This window comes from Sinocyclocheilus grahami, unplaced genomic scaffold (assembly GCF_001515645.1).
Source record: "Sinocyclocheilus grahami isolate Dianchi unplaced genomic scaffold, SAMN03320097.WGS_v1.1 scaffold285.1, whole genome shotgun sequence".
In the NCBI taxonomy this organism is placed as follows: Eukaryota; Metazoa; Chordata; class Actinopteri; order Cypriniformes; family Cyprinidae; genus Sinocyclocheilus; species Sinocyclocheilus grahami.
In genome coordinates, this window is record NW_015505464.1 from 342196 (window position 1) to 370186 (window position 27991).

The 27991-nt window shown below is 37.2% G+C and overlaps 1 protein-coding gene across 1 annotated transcript; it reads left to right on the forward strand.

Moving 5' to 3' along the window:
* Positions 1 to 336: 336 nt before the first annotated feature.
* LOC107600522 (GRAM domain-containing protein 1A-like) lies at positions 337 to 27976 on the forward strand. Its single transcript, XM_016292457.1, has 22 exons — positions 337 to 634; positions 1360 to 1492; positions 6735 to 7759; positions 15542 to 15740; positions 16622 to 16642; positions 16738 to 16822; positions 16946 to 17049; positions 17767 to 17862; positions 17995 to 18075; positions 19152 to 19270; positions 20422 to 20683; positions 21505 to 21667; positions 21823 to 21966; positions 22584 to 22705; positions 23270 to 23280; positions 23376 to 23479; positions 23555 to 23785; positions 24880 to 24970; positions 25849 to 25860; positions 25969 to 26076; positions 26151 to 26271; positions 26487 to 27976. The coding sequence occupies exons 3-22, from the start codon at positions 7341 to 7343 to the stop codon at positions 26580 to 26582; spliced, it is 2589 nt and encodes an 862-aa protein (XP_016147943.1). The 5' UTR covers positions 337 to 634; positions 1360 to 1492; positions 6735 to 7340; the 3' UTR covers positions 26583 to 27976.
* The last annotated feature ends 15 nt before the right edge of the window (positions 27977 to 27991 follow it).

The following is a 27991-nucleotide window of genomic DNA, read 5'->3' on the forward strand; positions in this document are numbered from 1 at the left end:
CTATGGTTTATCACACAGCTTCTCTGTTTTCTTTTCAAGGCACTTACATTCAATGTCAGTTTACTTAGTCTTGAGCACAAGGGCGTTTCATTGGACAGCAAGGTTAGCAAAACATTCCCTAATGGAAAATGATAATTCTACTATCTTAACTAATTACTAGGCCTAATAGATTTAAAAAACAAAAACAAACAAAACAACAACAACATTTTGTTCTCACATTAAATGCTTAAAAAATAGGCAAAATCACATTCACTTGTTGTGTGTTACGAGTGTTAAGGTAAAGTATTTACACTGACACGTCATGTCATGTCAGATTGCGTCAGGGGTTTACTGAGTAGGCCTAGCTGATAAACTTCTGGAGTGAAGGTTGTTGTTTTGGTCCCCCAAACGTCAGACCACCCTCCCCAAACACAAGCAGGCCGTACGCAAAGCGTCCCACCTAATTTCCTTAACGACGAGCTGGTGAACTTTTATATTTAGCACCGCTCGAGTTGCCCATTCAGTGCCAGCAGACGTTCAGCAACACAACCTTGTGGAACCTCTCCGCTACACCAACACAACTCATAACATCAGACGAGTCACTGGCACTAGAGAGGAAACACGTGCTGAAACCCTGTCAGAATCGAATTAAGTGGTGAGTCAAGGTTACTTCATATGTTTTAATAAACGAAACGTTCTCGCGGAACCTGATTGAAAGGAAAAGCTGTAGAGACCGGAACATCTTACAGTCTGTTTACATAGCATAGTCTATACATTAAATAATCTATACCCTAATCTTTCCGCATGATAACATACATAACGGTTAATATTGAACTTACAGCTCGGTGGTTTGCTGTAAATCTTCAAGTTCAAGAACACATCTCAGGAGATTGTTTTGTTTTTATACAATTTAGAATAAAATATAATCATAAGGTAAGAAGACTGTGAGATGACCCTGTTGAAAAAAACAGCATATGCTGGTTAGGTATGTTTTGACGCTAGGATGCTGGTTTATGCTGGTCCTTTGCTGGTTTAAGCTGGTCCTTTGCTGGTTTAAACTGGTCCTTTGCTGGTTTAAGCTGGTCCTTTGCTGGTTTAAACTGGTCCTTTGCTGGTTTAAGCTGGTCCTTTGCTGGTTTAAACTGGTCCTTTGCTGGTTTAAGCTGGTCCTTTGCTGGTTTAAACTAGTAATTTGCTGGTTTATGCTGGTCATGTACTGGCAAAGGACCAGTTTAAACCAGCAAAGGACCAGCTTAAACCAGCATCCCAGCGTCAAAACATACCTAACCAGCATATGCTGGTTTTTTCAACAGGGGAATGGTCAACAAGTCGCCTCAGTAGGCCTAATAGGCATAATAACGTGTCTGTGTTTTTCTTTAGCCCTCTGAAAGCAAGGTGACCCAATTCTTGGCGAGAAACGGGCTGAAACGGGCAAGAAAATATCTATTCCAAACTCATCTCTCATTGCTTGATAGATTAATGATTATTAAAAGCGTTGAAACAAGCATTCAAGGTAAGCAGTTTTATCCAATACCTACGCACACTTCACTCTTTTAGGATTTCTATTAACCAATCTAAATGTTTCAAACTGTCATTGTTGGACTCCCATATTATTAAAGTATTCCTCCTCTATTTTGAGTTTAGGTTAAACACGCTACACTTAATGTCCTGAAGAGGGTGCAGTAATCAAATAAATCAGACTGGGAAAATTTAGTGATGTAGAAATCAATTTGAGGATTATATGAACTATAGGATAGGAATGTTTAATATGTATCTACAGTGTATAATAATTTAAGCTTATACATATCTATTGGATTTTTGATGACTTGTCATGCTTTATGATTGCTTGGTAATACGAACTCATTAGATGTTCCATATATACTATTCATTTATTTCTGTAATTTTAAGCACTTTATTGGTGTTTAAGATGAATTATTTGTGTACAGGCCTGTTAGTACACAACGCCAAAACACCCGTTATTTGTTGTCTGCGCACGCTGAAGTGTCTTTCGATGGATTCTCGCTCGACTGTACCATAAAGTAAACCGGGCGGGGGTGTAAATAATTCAGTATAATTTCCATTAATTTATTTTTTCCGCTTTGAGCTGCGTTTTAATATCAACGATGTCCGTATTTGTTTTTCTCCTTATATGTGTTCATACTTTAATTACTTATTCATTAAAGTGTCACTGTACTTGTCTTGGACTTTGAATCTAACGTACCCTGTTGAAACGTTTTGCCCGTCGCATTGGAAACAGCTCTATCTTACTATCTCTTCGTGTAGCATTTAAACTTAGGAAAAGTTCGTATACTTATAATATAATAACTACATAATTTAATGAGGCATATTCATACAGAACAAACTATGACTAGTGCTAGACTTGTGACTAGGATTTCGGAACGGTGCAAAGGCGAAATCACGGCTGGGAAAAAGTCAACAGGACCGTTTTCTCTCCCACCGGTTTCATTAGCATGCTAGCCAACTAGCTTCTAGTATTCGCCTCAACTGTCTGAATAGTAACTTACAGCTGACCGGTTCGTTAGCACTGCTAACGCCTGGCATGGTTTATTTACTGAAGTGTGATTTGACATGTACGCATTTGTCCGCGTATGTAGACTCGGAATAGTTAAACATTAATACATAATTGGAAAACAGTGGCTAAATTTGAAAACTGGCGACGAAAGCTACTTTTTTTGGTTAGCTTTCCGGCTAAATTTGGGGTGCTGATGTGTTCCTGCGAGAAAGTGGATTTTAACATTACTCCTCGTACTGTCGCCCGTCTGGTGTATGAGGCCGAACAGGAAAAAAACAATGGGGGTAATTCGTCCAATGGGAGGTAGGAATTATTATTATTATTGGTTTGTTTATTATTTTATTTTTTTTCTTTATTCTTCTTATTAAATTAGACTTTTGTTAAGTTCATAAAGTATCTGCCCTTGATGTCCTTCATTCAACTGAAGTATGACTTGATGATAAAAATGTTTGTTTGTATACTTGTTTTTATTTATCATACTGCTGGTTTTTACACTTTGTGTGTGTGTAAGTGAAAGTGTTAATAGCCCTAGTTTGATTTGTTCAAACAAAACCAAGACATGATTTAGCTTGTTCAAACAGGGAAGTAAATAAAGTGGCAGATCTTGTCCCTGCCTTTGATAAATAGCTGTCAGTCTTGTTCTGAAGCCTAGTGATGAAACAGTTCAGTAGGTTTTCACAGGAATTTATGTTAATTTGCCAATGATCAGGAAGTTCTGCACAATTTCTCAACAGTTTAAAAGGTCAGGATTGATGACTGCTGATTTGGCTATGTTTGTCTTATCACTTGGTGTGATAAGAGTGTGTTAGTACTATTTTGGGTCATGCTTTTTAGTTTGTATTTTTGAAAGTGTTGTTTTTCTTTTGCTTGATACTTATGTTAGTTTCATTGAGTTCAGGAAGGCATCTTAAAAAGCGAACAATAAAGAGGACACATTGTGCAGCTTGAGTATTGTGGTGGTTGATTTGTCTCAGTGTGGCTCACCAGCTTGTAGTAACACTGACAGGAAAAACTGCTTAGTTTTGGGGGCCCTTGTCTTCTTTAACCACAGTAAACATTACACAATGTGCACAAATGTTCCAAGGTAAAACATGCAAAGCTGATAGTCAGTTTAGAAAAGAAAACAGGTTTTCTATTTACATGTGCATTTCCGTTGCTTTTCAAAATGTGTCTTGTTCCCTTTGGAGGAAGTTCAGCAACATGATACAAGCCAATAATACAATAATAGGTAAAGCAGCTGTTCAAAATTCACTGGGTATTTCATTATATTTTCTATTAGATTAAGCTGTTGATGTTTTACACTTAAGTTAAATCAAAGGCAGTAGCTTGAGGTTCAGTGGCTTTTTTGTCCTGGATTGTAATAGTTTGTAATTGTTTTGGTTCACCTCTTTTTTGGATAGAGCCTGTAACCTTCATGTTAGCAGTTTAATTAACTACTTTTAGCTTGTATTCTCGTCACAATATCTAGAGGTGTTTCTCAAAGCTTTCAGGTGACAAATGAAAAAATAATCACAGAATGATGGCTGCATTATACTGTAATCATGCTATGGTTACTCCACCCATACATTAATAACAGCTTTAAACACCACTTATGCAGGTGTATGCATAATAATAATAAATCCACTTTTGCACCACTTATCCACTTATGTTATATGATTTTATGTTTGTGTTGCTCTGAATCTGATTTGTCAGTCATGATATCATTTAGAGGAGTAATACCGTAAGAATATGGGAGGATATTATCCAACAAGACTTTTCATTTAGTAGCAAACTTTGTTCTCTCTTACATTGTTTCTTATAAATGTTTTTATAATTATGTGGAAATAGGGCTGTGCAATTAATCAAATGCGATTGTCATGCGCATTTTGATAGTAATGCCGGTTCTGTAATCAGCAGGAAATCATCATCACATGCTTTCAGATGGAGCAGAATGGACTACACATAGCTGTAGTTCACTGACAAGTTACGCAAAAAAATCGCAGACGATTTTATTGCGCGATTATGAAATCGAAGAAATCGTTCGCGATAATGACAGCTGTTTGCATAGCTTCTCAGTGAACTATGGCTCTGTGAAGTAAATGCTGCTCCATCTGAAAGCATGTGAAAATACCACATTAATAACATATTTTTACCCCAAACTCACTTCATAACGTCAGTCGAGTGTTTGAAATAAATCCTTCTGTGAGATGATGTGGCTTCTTACACAGAATAAGGCATGCAAAATATTTCATAGTATTTAAGCAGTGATAAAGGCATTGCATTATAAATATACTTTATTTCCCTCTGGCCTTTGGATGGAGATTTACTGCTGATCACAGAACCGTTCTTCACTAAGACATGCATGACAATCGCAGCTTCTGTCGAATCGCGATCTCTGTTCCATTTCGATTTATCGTGCAGCCCTATGTGGAAATATATTTGGGGTGCAACCCTCTGACCATTGAAAGTTTGGGGTAAGTAAGAATTTTTTTCAAGAAACGAGAAATGTAGCAAGGACATTGGTAAATAAATGATCCATGTGACATCAGGGGTTCAACCGTAATTTTACAAAGCTATGAGAATACTTTTTGTGCACAAAAGAAAAAGAAAAAAAAAACGTTATTCAACAATTCCTCTCCACCCTGGCACCATTTTGGAAAAAGTATTCACTTAACAGAAGTATGCTGTTCTGTGTCAGCTGCATCACGCAGATATGTTGTTTTCGTTCAGATCAAAGCGCAAACAATGTAGAAAACGTATCTGCGTGGCACAGCTAACACAGAACAGCAAATGCTGTTTACGTTCGGTGGATACTAGGGATAGTGCTGGGCGGTATACCGGTTCATACCGAATACCGGTGTTTATTTTTCTTATGATATGTATTTTTAAAATACCACAATATCGGTTTCGTTTAAATAATGTTCTGAACGCGTTTGACTTTAACTTGCATAAAGTTTAAATAGGTATACAAAACTTGAAATAAATAAACGTGTATAATATATAACCAAATAAATAAGAAAGTAGAACGTTTATTAGCAAAACGAGTAAGAAAGCTTGGAGGCATGACATACACCTTGATGTCAAATAAAATAAATAAATGACACAAAGTTTAAATAAAGTAAAAATCAGCAAACAATGTGGAACAAATTAAATAAGAAACAAATGTTTAAAAAAACTTCCAAAATCAGATAAGCGGCAAAAGTCAACAGGCTTTTCAAAATCCAAAATATTGCCAAACAGGCGCTTTTGCATTTCGTTTCGAAACTAAATCATCCGTGATCGTCTTGTCTGTCTCACCCCACTCTTCTTGTCAGTTAGCTCAACTCACTCTCCTCAATGGATAAATGAAATCTGATCTGTGATGCGACTGTCGTTCGGCACGCTGCATTGAATAGCCGCGTTCAGTTTTTAATTGTAGTGTCTGTTCTTTTACTGAACTAAATTATTTGTATTACTATAAAAAATCTAAACGACGGTGGGGGTCGGTGACGCGGTGGGCAAGTGACGTAACTGGTGTTGCGGCTTAACACCGGTATCACCGTCAGCACCGTCTATCGCGGCAAGCCTAGTGGATACTCTCCAAAATGGTGCCAGGGTGACGCAGAGGCAACAAATTGTTGAATAAGTCTGGTTTTTTTTCTTTTGCACACAAACAGTATTCTCGTAACTTCAATATTGTCACAAAACATTTCTATTTCGAATAAATGCTGTTCTTTTGAACTTTCTGTTCATCAAAGGATTATGGTTTCCACAAGCATATGAAGCAGCTCAACAGCTTCAATTGTAACAACTTTTTTTTTTTTGGTTGATAATAATAAATGTTTCATGAGCACCAAATCAGCATATTAGAATGATTTCACAATATTCATTTTCTTTTGTATTTCTGACCAAGCAATAATGCAGCCTTGGTGAGCATAAGAAACTTCTTTCAAAAATATCCAAAAATCTTACCGACCTCAAACTTTTGAAGTTGTTATTTACATTTCCTAAATGTATGCATTTTATTTTAAATCATTGAATCTCTTCCACATTTGGCCCTTTTTGTTATAACAAAACTGTGACTCACTGTTAAAATTAGCGTTAAATGATGGCAGTACTGTATGCTCATCCCTGAAAAAACATAATATTATACAACTGATCTGTAAAGATACGTTTTGGTACAATATAAAGGAGTTCAAGTAACCTTTTTTTAAGTCTGTGGCTTGAATAAGTTAAAAACAAATACAGTTTTTCCCCTCCTCAGCAACATGATATTATCATACCTGATGTGCGAATCGCGATAACGAGGTGGATTGCAAAACTGCATTTTTTTGTGAACTGTGCTTGTAGAAGAAAAGGGGGCAGAGACTTTTTTGAAGGACGCCTTTAGTAGCAACAGAGAAACAGGAAGAAGATGGATTTGACATTTGCAAACAAATTCGACTGCTCAAATTCTGGGTTTTTCTTTCCTCTAAAAATGATCTGCACAAGAGATGGCTGCACATTTTTATGTAAATTGTATTTCAGTGATGGCTCCACCCCATTTTTGAGTTCCTGCTGCAGGAGTTAATGCTGTATATATGCTGTACAGCTGTGAAGGAACCTGAACTGCTGACTTCTTTCTTCAGGACAGTGAGTTGCAATGGATGCAGACTTTTCCAAATGTCATCAGATTGTATTGCCATAATGGAATATTTATTTTGGGCTCTAGTGGAATTTCCAGGCTACATGTAGAAGACTAGAGAGTAGGAAATATCTAGCATTTCTCAATGAATGATTGTGCATGGTGAAACTTGTCCTCAATGAAACTGGCAGCCTTAGACAATCCTGATGCAGAAAGTTCTAGGTAATACGTGAAAGTCTGTAGAACATGGCTGTGACACCACCTCCTGAAATTACCATAGCTGAGCCCATTTCCATTCCAATCCTAAATGTTCTCCCACCGTCGTCCGATACGGAGTCATGGTCCTGTTCCCCAAGCCCACGGCCACACCGGTACCACTCTCGGAGCCGAAAACGGGAGAAGAGAAGAGCCAAAGTGCCTCAAGAGGACATATCAAAGAACCGTTGGGATAAAGGGCAAGGGAAACGAGATAGGAGCCAAAGCCTGTCACGTGCATCTCCAACGCCTCCAAGGGTTTCTAATGTAGAAGAGGAAGAGCAGAGCAGCCCCTCCGTGCTTCTCCTACCCCCATCCCGCTCATGGTCACAGAGCTCCTCCCTAAGCAGGCGCTCTCGCTGGTCTATCCGTAGCCTTCTCAGCAAGGACTCGGATTGTGGCAGCAGCAGGTCAGTGTGTTCCCCCTCTTGCTTGTGCAGTCTGCAGCACTTCCTTATGCCGAGTTTTTTTTTTTTTCTTAAGTGCATCCATGCTAGATGCTCAGAGGGATATTTCTGCAGGTGCAGATGCAATGAGAAGAGGTGGAGAAACACTCTGGTTAGGCATGAGATGTTTTTGGTTTTAAGACCCATGCTTATTAGCATTACCTTTTCCATAGATAGACTTATTGTCTTTTTTTTCTTCATTGGCATGTTTTGTATTTTCTTAATTTAATTTTAATTTAAAGAAGTGTTTGTTTCACTTCCCTTCAGAGTCAAATTCAGAATTTGTTCAGAGTGCAATGCAGTTAAGCTCTATCAACAGTATTTGTCATTTACCACAGGAAATAGGTTTGACTTGTTCCTTAGTTGCATTTATAAAGACGGCAAGAAACATGGTAACAGTAAGGCACACACAGTGCGAGTAAATAAGTAATTCTTTAAGTATGAAGTATTATACAGGTCATTTAATTGTTTAAAAATAACTGTTACTGTATACTTGAATATAATACTGTACACCACACACACACACACACACACACACACATACATAAGTGTGACCCTGGACCACAAAACCCGTCATAAATAGCCCGGGTATATTTGTAGCAATAGCCAACAATACATTGTATGGGTCAAAATTATCGATTTTTCTTTTATGCCAAAAATAATTAGGATATTAAAAAAGGGTTAGTTCACCCAAAAATGAAAATTAGCCTATGATTTACTCACCCTCGAGGCATCCTAGGTGTATATGGCTTTCTTCTTTCAGACGAATCCAGTTGGAGTTATATTAAAAATCTTCTAAGCTCTATCATTGCAGTGGGCAGGTGTATTTGTTCAACAGTCCAAAAGACGTCAAATAAAGTGCATTCATCCGTAGTAAAACATGCCTCACACGGCTCCGGGGGGCGAATAAAGGCCTCCTGTAACGAATCCATGCGTCTCTGTACGAAAAATATCCATATTTATCTAACTGTGGTACTCAGGTACTTAGAAGGGGATGACGTAGGACGTCGGCATAGCATGATTAGTGACGAACACGGAGAGAGAACAAAACAAAATGCCGGTTATGAATTAGAAGTACAAACCGAGGATTTCGATATAGGGCCTAAGCCAAGAGGAGACTGGTTTTCTTTTGCTAAAGTAAGGAAACTTTGCTTCCTTTGCTCCTGTAAACTAACTCGTGAGACTAGCATATCTCAGAGGCGCGCGTGCGACGCATACGTCCTACGTCATCCGCCGGAACAGCTTCCGCATATGACAGATAGCAGAAGTGAGAGAAAAGTGTTTATTATGTTTGAAATATGGATATTTTTCTTACAAAAACACATGGATTCGCTACAGGAGGCTTTTATTCACACCACGGAGTCGTGTAAGGCACGTTTTATTATGGATGCACGCAATTTATTTTACGTGTTTTGGACTGTGTAACAGAAGCACCCACCCACTGCAATGATAACGCTTGGAATAGCCAGGACAGTTTTTTAATATAACTCTGATTGGATTCGTCTGAAAGAAAAAAGTCATATACACCTATAGGATGCCTCGAGGGTGAGTAAATCACAGGCTAATTTTCATTTTTGGGTGAACTAACCCTTTTAGTAAAGGTCATATTCCATGAAGATATTTTGTACATTTCCTAACTTAATTTTTGATTAGTAAAATGCATTGCTAAGAACTTAATTTGGACATGTTTAATAGTATTTATTTAACATTACATAAAGGTAATGCCACAAATTCAGAAATTCCAGAACATTATAACCATGGTCCAGAGCATTCTTTCAATGCAAATGAAAATGTAAGTGTTCCCTAGTAAACTGCCATCATTCAATCTACACTAGAAATATGGCCTGTAATAGTTCCATACATGCATATAAACGCTGTGCTTTATTGCTTGTTATAATTACAGTGAATCTGTCCAGAAATATTTCCAGGGACCAAATTAAATGGAGTCCTGAAACACTGTAATTAGGTGAGGTTTATTGAGACCTTTTCATTGAGTAATAGGAAAGATGATAGAGTGACAGAAGAGAGACCACAGAGGACGAGTGCTCTTGGCAGTGGAGAGATGGAGGCGGGGCTGAGCTGTCTGGCTCTCGCACACATGACATCACTATTACCCAGTGGGAATGTTCCGCCTTTTCTGGTGATGTCACTGCTGCCCAATCAGAAGCTGTTATTTTGATGCTGCAGTGAAGACTGTCAGCCAGTGAAAAGACTAGCTTGGAGAGCGAAAGGTGTTTTATGCACGCCACATGAACAGCTGTGCCCTTGTCCTTCTCATCTACCAACCCGTTTCATTGACCTAGTTCTTTCTGTTTTGTTGCTCAGTCATTTCGAAGACTAGCACTGAATTGGAGCCTATTCTGATGTTTTACAAGGTTCTGGATATTGCTTAGCAAGTGCTTATTTATTTATTAGCTTACTATAACCTTAAACCTTGCAATTTGGCAGCAGCTCTGGACACAATCCTTGTTAGTCTGAAAACAAACAAAATGCATTTTTATGGCTATGAATTATCACCCTTGAAATGATTCAGACATGCACGAATGAGTATTACAGTATGAATCATTTCCATCTGATGAATCCATCCTTCCTTTATTTTTAGACAGATCTGTGTAATCTAAAGTCCAAGAGGGTAAAGCTAAAGCCTGTTTATTGCTCACTTGCATTAATCGTTTTTGCTGACTGTAGAATGGGCCTTGTTTGTTTAGCAGTGTCTGTAGCTTGTTTATCTGTCCAAAATCAATGCAAATTCCTGCTGTGCAAACTTGCATGTCAGGAATTTGCATTGTAATTTGTATTGTGAATAACATTAACTATATTATAATTATGTAATTTTATCTATCACCTCCTAATAGCATGAAAAGAGAGGATTATAATTGCCTGTTTAAACCTCTGTGCAACCCATGCACTTTGCCTGTAGTTCACCCGGTTTACATCAGTTGCTGCTTGTCTGAAGATTTTTATTTGTCTAAGCCTCTTTGGGGTGCTTTGGCCTTTTTGACCATGATGTAATTGTGGTTCTGTGTGCCATATGTCTATATATAAACTTGAGATCCTTTTAGGAGACTTGATTAGTGCTGCATTTCTCAGATCACACACATTTTAAACTCTGCTCCTTACAGACACAGGAATTGCAGAAATAGACTTGCTTTGAGCTTCAAAACCTCAATCCTAGTGGATTATTGCACAGGAAGAGCATTATCTGTGTTGGATCGATGCCACTAAAACCTCAGAAGTGAAAGGTAGAGTGACATTGATCGCCCCATTTCCTGAGGTCTAAAAAAAACACTTGTCATACCTAATTGACTTGCATCTGTAATGTACCATATTTTCCAGAAAATAAGTTGCATCTAAATATATATTGCACCAGGTCAAAATTGCTTTATTACATTCTTATATTATTCAGAAATAATATAAAATTTTAGTTCCCCTTACTCCACAAAAAATCCTTTAAATTTATTGAAACTACCAGTGAAAATACACTGCTTAAGTCATAGCACATTTCAGATGATTAAAAGGAAAGACAAATTATATTTCATAAAATACGGTATTATGTTTTCAATCTGACCCCATTGTCTCAACCCCTTTTTTAAATTATTAATAAAGATGCTTATAGCTAAATTGCTACCTTTACATTTATTTATTTACTTTTATCCATTGCCATACTGGCTGTATATGATTTAGGAATCTGTATTTGTGTAGCTATATGTCTTGGCCACCCGTCACCCTTCTTACTGAGATTATGGCAGCCTCTCCCAGGAAAACAGATTATGGAGGCGGTCGGACCTCTCAGAACTATTATGCACTGTACGGTCTCTATGCAAACTGGGACTGGGAAGCCAGGTTTCCAGTTTTTGATACAGGGATTGATTCCCTTAATTTGAATAACTTTGTGTCCTTACCAGCTCCAGGCATCCAGTCCATCAGCAAAGCATTTAAATCTTTAATCGTTTACTGACTCGAGTGCTTTCACATCAACTCCAAGCGTAGTCCCCTTATGGTCTGGCCCTGGTGTGTGGTAGTAAAGAGAGGGCTACTGCCTCAAACGGTGTTGATTCCCTCCTCCACACAGTACATCTTCTTTTCTCCTCCCCCTCCCTCTCTTACCCAGTGTGTAGGTTGCTTTAGGATAGCTGGGGCGCTATGGTGGAGACCGCTGTGGTTGCGTTTTATAGGGGGTCTGGTTCCTCTTGTGGGATGGGGAAGTTGAACGATCGCGTTCTGTTGGACTAGAACGGGCTGCGGATGAACAGTGTCTCCAATGCATTCGGTTTGTTAATCTGAATGTACCGTCTGTTGTGTCGGCGCTGTGCTATATTGAGAGGCTACTGTAAAATAAACGTGGTCATCACGCACTGAACCGAGAAAACACCCAATGACATGTTCGAGTAAGTAGCAAATGGGTTAGTTATTTTATGCAATGCATGCATAATGATGTTGTTTCTACAAAGCGTATGCTAATGTTGTTTAACCGTTCACTTCTATCAGTTGTTCTTGCATCACGGTGCAGTAGAAGGTTGTTAAGGCGTTAACACGCATGCAACTGCGATTGCATCCCTAAACCGCACTGATGACATCGACATTCTGTGTGTGTGATCTATCCCGGTGTGCACAAATGCACGTTCAGCACTGAGGATTAGATTGGCGCGTGCTATAGTTTTACTTTGTGCACGTTCTGCATGCAAACCCCGTCTTCGTTATGCCTTTACTTTATTTAAATGACAAAAATGCAGGCACTTTTTGCACATTTGCATTGGTTTACGCAGTGTAGATGTCAGCAGCTGAAGCTCGCGGCATTAGTATTTTTTAGATTCAGCATTAGACCGCCCATTCATTCTGTTGAAATTTGCTGTAGCGATGTCCGATTCGTTTGAGTCGAATCTTTTGAATGAATCGATCGAACCGGTCCATCAAGTCGGACCGAACGATTCGTTCACCTGTTGAACTGAATCGTTCCTAGCTGTTATCGAGTCAACTGACTTATTAACAATTTTAATGTTCTGATTAAATGTAATCAATCTGATTTATTATTTGATTGACAATTTTATCAACACGCATAAGAAACGAAGTGGCTGTCAATAAATAACATTTGTGGTAGTATGCCAATAAAAGGCATTTATTCTGGCTATTGTTAGGATATTATTGGGATTGCATGCTGTTTTACTGCTCTTTCACTTTTGCTAGGATCTGTGTGACTGGTTTTGCTGACATATAAAATCAACTAAACTTGCTCATTCCTTTTGGTTGCTTACATTTCACATTTGAAGCCACTAGACCAACAAGTTAAGTGAGAAATGTGTTCTCATGATCCTGCTGTGTTACCTTGGAAACTTCAATATTTGCCCCCCTATTCCCTCTGTTACCAAGACAACGTGAGACTGGGATCCAAGCAGATATTTGTTAAATATAGGCCAAATTTGTTAAAGATAAAGTAAAGTAATATTTGGTTACCTCCTTGCAAACTGCCACAGTGCTTTTTTTTTTTAGTAAGGGTCTGTTGTTGTTACGCCATTGTCTTCTGTGACTCTTCATCTTCTCATCTTGCAGCAGGCGTGTCTAATCGATGTCCTGAAGTGTGACTGTCTGTTATGTATTTGTATGGTGTTTTGCAGGATCGTTTCAAAACCTTTCTTGCACTGAACATTCAGTTTGAACTGACTGAACTTATCAACTCAAATGCATTACAAACAGGATAACTTGTGGTAAAGGCAGAATTTTTTTTAGGTATTTCAAATGTAGTCCTGACATTAGTTGATTTCCGTTAATGTTATAGCCTTCGATGGTTTCCATTCTCTGTTGTGTCGTAGCAAGTAGTACTGGGTGATTTATTAAAGATACGCAATATATTCTTTACAATTTAATGCTTGTTATTTGACTATGATCACATTCCCTAAATGTTAAAACCATTCATTTTGTGATCCTTTCTTGTTTTGAGGCTCTCTTTTAAAGATGGAAGCCAGTTTTCATATATTTTTGTAAATTATCTGTAGGCAAGCATTGCTGTTTATTATTATATATTGTTATATTAATGCATGTGAATGGAAATGATTGATTAATCATTATTTTCCCTGGTATTTAATGGCCATTTAATGTAAAATATACTTTACTTTACTTTTAGTCGTTTAGCAGACGCTTTTATCCAAAGCGACTTACAAATAAGAAAAAGTATTTAAAACTAAAAGCTAAAACTCTATAAATACGATATATATATATATACACACATTTAAGAAAATAAAAGAAATTAAATAAAAATGACAAACGCATACAACAATATTTCAAAACTAAACATTTAAATGAAAACAAAAAAATAAAGCTAAAAACAATTAAAAATATTAAAAGAACAAAAGGTATGAGTATAATAATGATTCTAACATAACACTAAGCCAAACACCATAAAACAACTACATATGTGTATGTACAGCCACACACCATTTTGTATGTTGAAGTACTGAAATAACTCAAATTAAATAAAACTAAAACTTAATAAAAAACCTATATAGACATAATAAAAATCTTAATAAAATTACAACATTACTACAACTGTAACTAAATCTAAAATAGATAATACAATACAAATCAAACTACATTAGTTTATCAGTAATCCTAAAAAAAATAACACTGAGCCAAACACAAATGCTAAAATAACAACAACTTACTGACACATAGTAAGAAATGGTTATTAAAAAAAAAAACTGAAACCGAAGTGAAACAAGTAATAGGAAAGAGGAGAAATAAAAAGCGATACTTATCCTTTGCCGGTGTCCTGCCCGGTAGAGTCGATGGTCTTTACACTCTTTGGTCTTCAGATGACCGCAGCCGCGACTGCTTCCGCGGTAAACGAAGCTTCCTTTTTTATTCATTTAACAAAACTCAAATTGAATTCAGCTGGACACACTTTCCTGTTTATCACAACAAATGGCCAAGCAAAGCCCACGACACTGACAAAGGTACGCGATACAGTACGAGACCAAGCGCGATTTCAGCACGTCTCCACAGTATACATATACTACATATACCTTGATTATTTTTAAATACTGTTTTTGTTCTTAAACATTGTGAATCCACATGATGACATGGAAAAACAATCCCTTTGAGTCATTTCATACAAAATATTGAGATCTATATAGCCTATATAGTATTTCTGTTTTTGCTGTATCATCCAACCATAGTAAGAACAACTGGTATTAAGGATTGATTTCACATGCCTCAAAGCCACTATCAGCACTCCTTTGACTAAACCGGTCTCATATGTCTGGCATTTAAATGTCTCATCAGACTGATCAAATGTTGGTGAACAGATAAGGCTTTGTGTTTGTGTACAGAAGCCTCTATCTGTGTTGTCACCTTTTTGACTGGAACAGGAATGGAATGCTACTATGGAAACGATTGTTATTCATATAAATACGTTCTTTATCCATGGGCTTTGACCTGAACCCATCCTGGACGTTCTTTCGGTTTGTTTGTAGGTGTGCTAGCTGAAATTCTTCAGATTATCAGCTTGATTATGTTTTAAAATATCTTGGGAGTCTAGAGTCGGTCCTTAACTTGCATACTGTATGTTGTAAACCAGAATCAGTTAGTTGTAATCAGTACATGCTGTTTGCTAAATAGTGGATAAACCTTGTCCTTTTTGTCGTTTCCTTGTGCATGACCCAGTTGCCCTTTAAGGGCGGTTGAAGCACAGTCCTGAAATGCCAGATGACTGTCTGTGTCTCCTCTCTGACCTTACTTCTCCTCCGCCTGCAGTACAGCCAGTAATTCTCCGCGCAGTACTCCCGGCAGCTCACCCTACCTGCGCCGCCGTGTGCTGGGAGGCAGAGCCAGTGAAGGGGAGGCGGGCGGGGACAGAAGCGCTGGGGGCTCAGAGAGCCCCCTGCCTCCTACTCCCTCCTCATCCACCTCCTCCTACCCGCTCGCGGCCCGACACTTCACCCGCAATGCCAAGGTAAGCCACGTTCTCAACCAGTGAGACTGATTGATGGTCGTCACTCATCCAAATGTCTGATATGACAAGCGCTTGCTCTTCCACCCACATACTAAGCACTGTATTGCTGTTCTTTTCTGAATAAATAAGGCAGGAGGAATGCTAGTGTTGCAAACATTTAGAAATGATTCTGAAAGATAATATGGTGCAATATTGGGAAATATTATTATAACTAAAAAGCATTTTCTATTTGAATATATTTAAATTTGTAATTTATTCCTGTGATGGCAAAGCTGAATATTAAGAAATATTAAGCAGCACAACTGTTTCCAATAATGGGAGTTGGCAATAATGGAAATGTTTCTTGAGAAGCAATATGAGAATAATTTTTGAAGGATCATGTGACATTGAAGACAGGAATTTTGTTGTTCAAAATTCAACTTTTGGCATCACAGGTATAAATCGCATTTTAAAATATATTTCAATAGAAATGTTATTTTATAAATTATTTCTTATTTTTATTTCACTGTAATAATATTTCACAATATTATAATTATGTTCTGTATTTTGAACAATTAAATGCAGTCTTTTCAGCATAAGATACTTTTCTCAAAAACACGAAAAACTCATAATTATTCCAAACATTTGAGTAGTGAACATCAGGGATTGATTGGGCATAAAGTCTGCATTGCATATTCAAGTTTGAAGTCAAAGTCCTGAAACCAGGCAGCATTTGCTGGTTAAATAATGTTAATGATTTAATTAATGGAATAAAATGCACTGATGAATTATGCTTAATAAAACCAAGAATGTGTATTAAGAAAGTAAATAGGGCCAATTTTGATTGTTTTGTTGACATGTTTATGTAGTAAATTCATTGTATATTCTCTTCTTTGTTTCAGAAAATGCAGAGCTGGTATAATGTAAGTATCCTGGGGTCTTGGGAAGTTCACACCTCAGTGTTTTTGCTTTTGCTGACAGTGCTGTTTTATTCCACTCACAACTCTCTGATGTACAGGTTCTCAGCCCTACATACAAACAGAGGAATGAAGACTTCCGTAAACTCTTTAAAAAGCTGCCTGATACAGAGCGTCTCATAGTGGGTGAGCGTCACTACTTCATCTGTAAAGCCAATGAATATAATGAGTGATATTATTTTAAGTGCAGCACCGTGTGATAATCACATGGCTTCTGGTTGTGTTCATTTTATGTTGTTTTCTATCTAGACTACTCGTGTGCACTGCAGAGGGACATTCTGCTCCAAGGCCGCCTTTACCTGTCGGAGAACTGGCTCTGCTTCTATAGTAATATCTTCCGATGGGAGACTACGGTAATTACTGAAAACATTGACTTTGCTGCAACAACTAATCCATAACGATCAATATTGACAATAATCAACAATGAATTTCATAATCTATTAGTAGGTGTACCGTGTATTAGTATACAGCAGATGCATGTAGTTTAATAATTTTTTTGCACACAGTGTAACAAACATTACATGCTATTTTTCAAAAGGTTGGCGAGCTGTGAAGTTAATTTTTTTATTTTTTTGAAAGTCTCTTAAGCTCAACAAGGCATTTATTTGTTCAGAAATACAGTAAAAACAGTAATATTGTGAAATATTATTACAGTTTGACGGTATAACTTCTATTTATTATTTTTTTAAATATAATTTATTTCTGTGAATTTTCAGCAGCCATTACTCAAGAAATCATTCTAATATGCTGATTGGCTGCTCAAGAAGTGTTTTTATTATCATCAATGTTGAAAACAGTTGTGTACTTTTCTTTTTGTTTTTTCATGATTCTTTTATTAAAAAGTTCAAAAGAACAGCATGTTTTTGAAATAGAAATTGTAACAAATTATTGAAATAGTCTCTTTTGATCAATTTAATACACCCATTGCTGAATCAAAGTATAAATTTTTTACTGACCAAAAACATTTTTATGGTAGTTCTTAGATGTTAATTTGTTTATTTGTGCAACCTTTGCTTTGGTCCATTATTTATTTAATCCTTCATATTTTTTCTATCTCAATATATCACCAGATAACTATACTGCTGAAAGATGTGACCAGTCTGACCAAGGAGAAGACGGCCAAGCTCATCCCCAACGCCATCCAAATTAGCACTGAACACGAGAAGGTACCACACTGCAGACATCGAATATGCATGCTAAAATGACCATTAATGGATTTCTTTTGTTAGTTGCATTTTGAACCTCCTAAGACAATAAATACTCTGCCTTGGATTAAAATCCGGTCTTGCATTCGTCAGCACTTCTTTACGTCATTTGGGGCAAGGGATCGCAGCTACATGATGATCTTCAGACTATGGCAGAATGCACTGATGGATAAGGTGAGAATCGCACTATTGACAGTGTACATTTATCTGTATAAAAGACACAACCATCTGAAGTCTCCTGTCAGAATCAGTGTTGTGTATTTGTTGGTGTGTAGACAAATTAATTTGGCAGGCAAACAACATCACTTGGCGATTGTCCGTATTAATTAGCACTTGGCAAGATTCAGGTGGTGACTACAGATGCATTGCAATGCACAGATACAGCATCTTCTGCAAGCCTGTCTGTTAGAACTGAACTATAATATAAAGCTACTGCGGCTTATATTGTTGCAACAAACATTCAACAAATGCTACGTTTGCTAAATTCTTTTCTTGTGGTTTTAATAAAAAAAATACAGTTCCAGTTTGCATTGCAGTGAACTTGGATGAAACGCCAAACAGAGTCAGTGGGAATATTTTCGATCTGCAACTAAAATAAAAATAATAATAAAAAAATCCTGTCATTTTTACAAAAATAAACTGGCAGTTGTGGTTGCCAGAATAATTCTCTAAAAATACAGCAAAAATTTACGTAGTGTCTGTGACGTCACCTGTAGGTTTCTAAAGAGCATTTTTGAAGCTCAAAGTGGGCGGAGCCGGCCGTTGCCATCTTGGTAGCACATTACTAACGGATAATCGAAAATGGGCAAAGATGCAGGAGCTGGTAGCTGCGACGGTGGTGACAGCAGCGGCAATCCACCTGCCACTCAAGAGGCCACGCCCTTAATTATGCAGAACTTTAAGGCTTAATATAATTTAAACGGATGAGTTATAAAAAAAATTCACTCCCCTCACAGTTGTCATGAAGGGCAAAATTAGCTATATACAAACCCAATTCCAAAAAAGTTGCCAAAATTATTTTTTGAACCAGGCTGTAAACGTGTTTTTCTGCTGTAAAGTTGGGCATTTTAACATGGGGAAGCCTCTAGCGGCCAGTTGACGAATTACAGTTTAAGTCACTTCTGTGTTGGTTTCACGAGAGAGACCGGAAGGTTGCCGCTTGGCTGCCTCACAGAAATGGGGTTAAAGCAGTCTTTAGCCTGGAAGTGCCCCGCACTGAGGTTTCTGTTTCTTATGTTTCTCCTTCACAGACTCTGTCTCCCAAAGAGCTATGGCACATCGTTCACCAGTGTTACGGCACTGAGCTAGGGCTCACTAGTGAAGATGATGACTACGTCTCCCCTACTGCTGAACATATGAACGGCCTGCTGTGAGTCCACACTGAGAGGAATCTGTTTGAGATTTTATTACATTTACCTTAGAACACAAGGACAGACAGAAGGTTACAGTGCACCTGTATCTATTTTTTGTTTTATTGGTTTTAGGTTTTAGCTTAAATAGGCTATATTATATACACTACTAGAATATTATTATTTTTTTATGAATGTGACCCTGGACCACAAAACCAGTCTTAAGTGATTAAGTGAAATAAGATGCATCATCTGAAAGCTGAATAAATAAGCTTTCCATTGATGTATGGTTTGTTAGGGTAGGACAATATTTGGTCGAGATATAACTATTTGAACATCTGGAATCTGAGGGTGCAAAAAAAATCCAAATATTGAGAAAATTGCCTTTAAAGTTGTCCAAATAAAGTCCTTAGCAATTCATATTACTAATCAAAAATGAAGTTTTGATATATTTACAGAAGGAAATTTACAAAATATCTTCATGGACCATGATCTTTACTTAATATCCTAATGATTTTTGGCATAAAAGAAAAATCGATAATTTTTGACCCATACAATGTATTTTTGGCTATTGCTACAAATATACCCTTGCAACTTACGACTGCTTTTGTGGTCCAGGGTCACTTTTTTTTTTTTTTAGGTTTTGATTAAAAATGTCCACATTATATACATTACTAGAATTTTTATTTTTATTAAATTTACCAAAAGGACAGACAGATTTTTATTTTATTCAATTTATCTTAGAACACAGGGGAACAACGAATGCTGCGAAAGCTGAATGTGTACCTGTATCTTATCTATATTTTATTTTAGTTTTTAGTTCAAAAAGGCCATTATACATTACTCTCATTTAAATTTTTCCCTCTAAAGTCCTCTTAGAATACCAGTAGGAAAGCATTTTAGTTTTGCGTTTTGCATTTTGCATGATAATTTTCCTTCTCCTCGTTGATACTTGGCATTAAATGTACTGTTTTTGCTACTGTATCTTCAGGCTTATATACGTTTCTTTGCCTGTCATTGCTGCCAGGTTGATAAATACTGAATGGTTGATATGTAAACATCCTTGATATGTCAGCGTTTTTGCTGCTTTGGTCAGGGAGTTCAGAGTTCTGTACATTAGACTACGACAACCCTGACACTTACAGTACATCTATGTGTTTGTGTCTTGTAGGCCAGGTGAGGAGCCGGTCTCCGTCACTGACCTGCTGGATCTGGGTTCAGTGCTGGTGGCTCCAGTGGGCTCCTCTCCACCCTCATCTGCCTCAGTTCTTCCCTGCGCTTCAGGATCTTCACCTCCATCCTACTCTTCCTCTTCCTGCCAGCCTGTGGAGGTGCCGTCTACTCGGGCCAGCATCGAACCTGAGCCCAGTCCACCCAGCTCCCAGAGCTCATTGCCACCCACTACAAACACTGGAGCTGCCCCATCCTCAACCGTAAGCAGCAACCAACTGTGAAATACCTGGCAGAGTGGTTATGCTCAAAGAACATTACAATGGAAGATTCAGAGACAAAAAGGTTGCAAAAACCATGATAAACTGATTCATCGGGTTTTCTTATATAAAATATTTTAGAAATATGCTGCATGTGTACAGAGTAAAACTTGCTTGCAAGTCATAGGGATGTATGATTGCATTGAAAATTATTCTTTTGAGTCAGTTTTTTTCCCAATTAATCTGATTACAAATCAGTCTTATTTTATTAGTGAATGTTTGTAAATAATAATCATAATTTAGTAAACAATCATAATCAAACTAAAACATTATCAGAGCAAATATTTACACCCCAGGTCATGTATTTTAGGCTTTTACCAGTTTTAAATGGCATTATGTACTTTTTATTGTGATGTATTGTTTGTATGTCTGACTTTAAGTTGTTTTTTTTGTTTTATTTATGTACTACTATAGTATTTATTTATATTTTATAATAGCTTTTTATTTTTACTAATATTTGAATAGCTTTTATTTTATATTTTTATTTTAATGCTAGTTTAAGTTTTAGTAATTTTATGTGATTTTGCTTTTTATGGGTGTTAGTTAATAGTTTTCAAATATCTGTTTAGCTTGAATTTTTCAGCTTTAGTAATTTTAGTAATTCAACTTGAACAATTTTTTTTCAGTCATGCTATAGCAACATTTCAAAGTTAATTTATTTCTTCTAATATTTATATACATTTTCAGCTATATTTCAATTAAGGAAAAAGATTTTAGACATTTTAACGATAACACTGATTTAAGAGTGTTTATTCATTTTATAGATTGTGGAAGAAGGCGGGGACAGCCAGTCAGAATCGGCCAATCAGTCACTTCAATCTCTTCACACTGTCCCACACAGCCTGGGAAACCTCTCGTCACTGGATATCACCAATGATGAAGAGCTCCCAACTGACCCCAGCAATTCCTCTGACACTCAGGAAGAGAGTGAGTGCTTGTATATCCTCCCTGTTTCTCACAGCAAACTGACCTTAATTTCTCAGATTAAAACAGAAAGATTTGAAACCAGTCTTTCTTTAGAGTAGGTAAATATGTGTCAAATAGCTATGTCCTTGATAAGGAGTCACGTTTAATCTCCACAGGCGAGGTGGAGTCCTTCTGTGCGGATCTCAGCGGCCGGCTGCATATCAACACAGTTGTTCGCATGAGCGTGGACAAGCTCTACGACCTTCTGTTCTCAGACACTCACTTCATACAGCACCTCTTCTCACAGCGTCACTTCACCGGTCAGTTCAGGTTTAAAACTGCCATTTTGTAACGGAGTTTGCTACTCCTACATTGTTGCATTTTAAATGTTTTATTTTTTTTTCTCGCTTCAGCATACTTATTAAAATACTGCCCCTAGTGGACTGGAGTCCTGCTTGCATTTAATCATTGACTGTATTGCTGACTGTTCTATGCATGGCTGGTTTCTGCTGTGTTGTTATTGCCTTTTCCTGCAGCTTTCAGGTCCCACGTGTCCTCTTTCCCCCTCCCTTTTGCTCTTTACATGCTGTGTGTCCTATAGGGGCCTTTGGGCGGATAATGACAACTTGACTATTTGGTTTCGCTGTGTTCTTTAGCATAAAATACCATTGCCTCATTCTTTTTTTTCCTTGGTAACTTTATCTGCTTTGTACAGCAAATAATGTTGAAAATATACATGGTAGATCAAGGAGTGGTAGCCTGGATAGCACAGTGTGAGAAGTGTTTTTTTTCTCGTGCTGAGCTCTTTGTCTTTGTTGTCTGCATGGATAATTGCCCCTTCCCTGTGCCCCTGCAAGTGCTCTGACTGTAATCATCCACCCTTCTTTTTCCCCGGCCTCTAACTTTCTGCTCTCTCTCTCTCGTGTGATTGGTTCAGATCTCTCTGTGCACGAGTGGCAACAGGACAGCAGCAGTGGGAACAGCAGTAGAGTTTTGAGTTACACCATCGCCATCAACAACCCGCTGGGCCCAAAAACTGCTCCTGTGGTGGAAACACAGGTGGGTCCACACAGATCTTTTGCTTTGTTTTTATCTCAGCTGTTCCTCAATCACCTTCATTCTTATTAAAGTGGTAATTCACGGAAAAATTTTAATTTTGTCATTGTCTCACCATCATGTTGTTCTAAACCTGTGCATTTTTTATTTTTTTTGGAAAACAGAAAGAAAGGAAGATATATATATATAATTATATATATATAATTTATTTATTTTTGCCAGTTTAATTTTGGACCACAGTGACTTGAATTACATGTACAAACTGTTTTTGTGTCCCACTGTAGTAAGTTAGTGATATAGGTTTGGAATGATGTGCTGGTGAGTAAATGGTGACAATTTTCATTTTTAGGTGAACTGTCCTCTCTGATAACACATAATACATGCATCACATTTGAAAGAACATAGCCACAAAAATTAGTAAGTAAAATGTTATCCCTGATACTTCATACACATTAGGGCTGCTTGATTTATGAGGAAATTTGAATTCCGATCTTTATGCTAAAAATTGCAATTGCAATTTAAAATAAATTTTTTAAAGAGTTCCAGGTTTGCTGTGCTTGTTTGTAGAGCTTCGCAATGTGTCCAAAAATTGTGATTATATATCAATATGACTATAAAATGTTGTTGTTGTTATTATTATTATTATTATTATATTTAATGTGTGTGTCTGCAGGGTCTCTTCTGATATCTGCTACAGGAAGCAGCCGTGGAGTCTTGTGAAAGCTCTGATAGAGAAGAACACTTGGAGCGGCATTGAAGAGTATTACAGACACATGGGTGAGTAGGTTTTCGTCTCAGTGCAAACCTTGACTGTGACATTGGTGCTAAAAACAATCCCATGTTCCTCGTCAGAGATGGAGGTGTGTAAGCTGGAAACGCTGTTGCAGTCGGAAGTTTCTGTAGTGAGCACTGGGGAAGTGCCTTCCGCGGACTCCGCCAAGACTCCCCCCGGCCTGCGCAGACGCAAACGCAACTGTCCCAGACGAGCAGGAGAGCGGGAGAGAGAAAGGGATGGAGCGGGAGGAGGAGGCGGGGAGCGGGGCAACCGAGGAATTGGAGATGAGCGTGAAAGGAGGGCAGCTGGTAAGTCAGTCGATGCAGGGGAGCACCAGAACTGAATTTAATTAAGTCTGATTTAAGCGACCATGTGGAATGTGTTGACATCTAGTGGTGGAATGCGGAATTGCTTTGACTGGACTAATCAGGGATGTGATTTTTCCATATTTATGCAGATTTCCATAATTTCTGACCTTAGAAGACCTTAGAAGTATGACCCACGTGAATTACATAAATCTGAGGAAAAAAGCAAGAAAGAAATTAAGACAGCCATCAGTTTTAGCAGAAATTTTTTGCAATAACAGTAGTGTAATTTTACTGTTGCTCTGTAAAATAAATTATATTATTAAATGCTAATTTTTATTTTACAGTACAGTATGCAATAGTAATATATCTTTGATTTGTAATAATAATATAATTTAAAAAATTTATAAAACGAATGTTTTTTAATAAAAATATTTAAATATATAATACTAATACTAATAATAATTACATCAAGCTTTTAAAGGAATAAACAGATATGAATTTTTCGGCCTGAGAAGTATGACCTACGTGATTTGTGTGAATCTGACAAAAAAAATAAAAATCTTAGTAATGTAAAGAACATAAATCGTAGTATCATAATTTAACTGTTGTTCTATAAAATAAATTATTATTATTATTATTGTTACATACTCTTTTATTTTACAGTACACTAGTTATTGCAGTAATAGTATGTCTTTATTGATTTATATTTAATAATTATATAATTCAATAAAGTAAAACTAATATTTTGAGTAATAATTTAGATTTTCCTTTTAAATTATTAATTTTATTAATTTAAATATTATTTAATATTTAAATATTAAATAATATTTATTTATCTTAAAATATTACTATTGTAATTTTACTGTTGCCTGTAAAATAAATAATAAAAATTATTATTATTAATAATATGAAATAATTTTGATAAAATAAATAAAACAAATTTTATAGTACATTACTCATATTGCAATAGTAACACGTTTTTGAAGTGTTCAATAACTATAGAATTTTATATAATATATAATTCAGGTTTTCCTTCTTTTTTTGTCCTTATCTGATCACATGCCTGCTGATGAGTCATTTTCCTGTTTTTTCAGGTGCTCAGTATGTGAAATTAGGGGATAGGTGGCGTGGAGCCGGCAACAACAACAATAGCATCTCCACCATCCTGCTCATTGTGAGCTTCATGTGAGTGTTTTCACCTTTGGCTGACTAAATATTACTCTGTGTGCATTTGTAATATCAGCGTTAACACAAACTCACTTCAGATGAACAAGATTCAATCTGAGCTCATTGAGACCGCCGGGTTGTCATCACTAAAGTGGTGGCTTCTTTTTCTGCACGTTACGCTCTGCTCTGATTTCTGAAGAGCAGAAGTACCGTAGTGAGTGCCTCATTGGACAACACTCTTGATAATGTTTATTTTTAAGGTTGACGTGAATGAATCATTTCATCGCAAAAAAAGAAAAAAAAAGAAAATGGCCATCTTTTACTGGTCCTCATATCATTTGAAACCTGTACGATTTTTTTTTCTGTGTTACACAAAAGGACAAGTTTAGCAGAATTTCCAAGCTGTGTTTTTCTGTACAATGAAGGCAGATGGTGACTGGTGCTTTCATTGTCCTTTTTTTTTCTTTCAGTAAACTGAGTAAATATCAACTTAAATTCAGTATTTTTTTTCTCACAGAAAGCTATCATACAGCTTCAGAAAAATTGGAATATAGCATCCAAGTTATATAGACTACTTTTTTTTTTTGGCGCTTAACATCTCCAGTCCTCATCCACTTTCACTGTACAAAAAGACAAGCTAACAAAGTATTTTTGGGGTTCCACTGTGGAAAAAAATCAATGCAACATGAGGCTGAGTATATGATATTAGAAATAATAAATATAAGTTAACTATCCCTTTTAACATACTTCCTATTTTCTGTGCAATACTTTACACCCTGTTAAAAAAGAGTGTAAAGTGTCTCTTTTTCTGTTTCTCCCTTCTTTTGCGTACTAATGTGTCCTTGCTGATCCTCTCTCTCTCTCATCTTGATTTCCTCGCTTCCTCCTGCATATAGGATCTGTGTCAGGTAGAGCCTCTGTCTGTGCTTCAAGAAAAACGCGCACACACATTTTCACCATTGATATTGCACCATCAAGTATAGATCGCTATATTGAAATCTCTGTTCTTCCTTCAGTCTGGTGGTTCTGGTGGCTCTGAACATGATGCTCTTCTACAAACTCTGGGCGCTGGAACGGGCCGCACACACGCTGGAGACCTGGCACTCGTACTCTTCAACTGACAGGTATGGTCAAACTGAGTGGCTGTACACACACGCTGCTTTCCAGCATGCTGATTCTGTACTGTTTCTCTGCGCAGTCCTCTGCCGCAGACAGCAGGAGAGTGGGCGCAGGTTCTGCAGCTCCAGAGGCAGTTCCACCAGGCCCAGATGAACAAATGGCAGCAGATCCTACAATCTTCTGTCACTCTTCTGGATCAGGTGTGTGCTTGAGCTGAACTTAAGATGTCTTCATTAGGCAGTCGAAATGCTGCATTTGCTGAAAACAAGTTAGAAGTAATAACTGTCTGTGAATATTTAGTCTTTGTTACTATTTCATGAGATTGTGTCCATTTTGATTTGAAAGTGCACGTTTTTCTTTATGATAAATCTTGTGCAAATCTTGTTTTTAACACGGTTTGTCCTCTCTCATGTAGATGAAACAGTCTCTGGAGAAGCTCCACAGAGGAATGATCACACCAGAGGTGCAGCAGGAATCTGAATCCGAACCAGAAACTCTGACGGACCAGTGAGAGCGTACGGTAACCCCTTCACTCTACCGTTTACAGACTGTGGACCCCGTGACATAGCCGTCCACGAGGGGCCAAATCATAGACGGGAGACGGTGCTCAACTCAGTGACATTCATGTTGGGATTGATGTGGGTATCTTCTAGCTCACCCTTGTGTCCCAGCAGCAGCTACAGGACTTTATACTAGCTGTATAAAACACATTAAACTCTTTTATCAATCAAAAAACCATGAACTCTGGGTCTGAAGCAGTAACACACATGTACGGGAGCGTCTGTGACTTACAGCTGTGCTGCATCTTGAGCTGTTTGGTCCGTACTGCGTGTCTGAAAACTGAATTTCATCATGGACCTTTCAATACAGAGCTTGGGAGAGATGCGCTAAATAGGGAAATGTCTGAAATCAACCTTCCAAGAGACCTCTCAACCGTCATTTCACAATTGTTTTTATGTCGTCATGGGAGAGAAATTTCAATTTTCTCTTGTGTTACTGTTGCTGATTTCAGAGCTGTTACTGAATCTCGTTTAAAGTGTGTCAGGCCATTGCAGTATTTATTTAATAGACTTGAATTACAGTCTAACGTCATTGTGTTTCTGCTCAAACAAGGACCAATGAAGAAATGGGTGGAACGAGTGGTATGAATATGAATTCCCATTTTAGCAATAATCATGTGGAAAAATTGTAATGGACAATTAAAAGTTAATCTATAAGAAAGAATGCAAAAAGTCAAAATTTTACTTAGTGTAGAGTACCAGAGTGAAGATTGTTTTACAATTTTAACCATTTCTTCTTTCTCCCTAATGTTTTAGTTATTATTTTTGTTTTAAATCCCTGTGTATTTATGACTTAGGGGTGAAAGGAGCTGTTTTGTGTAGTTGAGGTGTTTCACTGGAATCAAACTTGAACTGTTCAGGGCTACTATTAGCTAGAGCAGCTGATGTGCTCACAGATTGAAGAACTTCAGTCGTTCCTCAGGCTGGACTTTTGGGACCAACCAGAACTCAAGGTCAGGAGGACAATTGTCATTTCACTCAACACTGTAGGCCAGTCTCACACAGAACATGTCTGAATCACCTCAAATTTTTTTTTTTTGCATTGTGGCATTTTTATGACAATTAAGCACCCCTCATAATTTTTACATTTTTATTAAATAATTTTTTTTGTCTATGATTCTCACTACTCTAATGCAATAATGAAAACCATCCTGTCCTTTGCAGACAATTATTTTACAGGAAAATAAGCATAATTTGCAAACCGTAAAACAAATACTTTCAAACACTGTATGGGAATTGAAATAAAAACAATGTCACAATTCAAAAAAAAAAAAAAAAAGTATAGATTTTACTGTGAAATATGATGTGCATGTTCTTGGTGAGATTCACCAAGAGGCTATGAGTTGGATATTTTTTGTCC

Excerpts from the sequence above, each read along its gene's own strand:
- LOC107600522 (XM_016292457.1), top strand. The coding sequence starts at position 7,341 with ATGGCTGTGACACCACCTCCTGAAATTACCATAGCTGAGCCCATTTCC. Across the intron at positions 15,741-16,621 it reads ACTTCACCCGCAATGCCAAG|AAAATGCAGAGCTGGTATAA; the intron begins GTAAGCCACGTT and ends TCTTTGTTTCAG. Across the intron at positions 19,271-20,421 it reads GAACATATGAACGGCCTGCT|GCCAGGTGAGGAGCCGGTCT; the intron begins GTGAGTCCACAC and ends TGTGTCTTGTAG.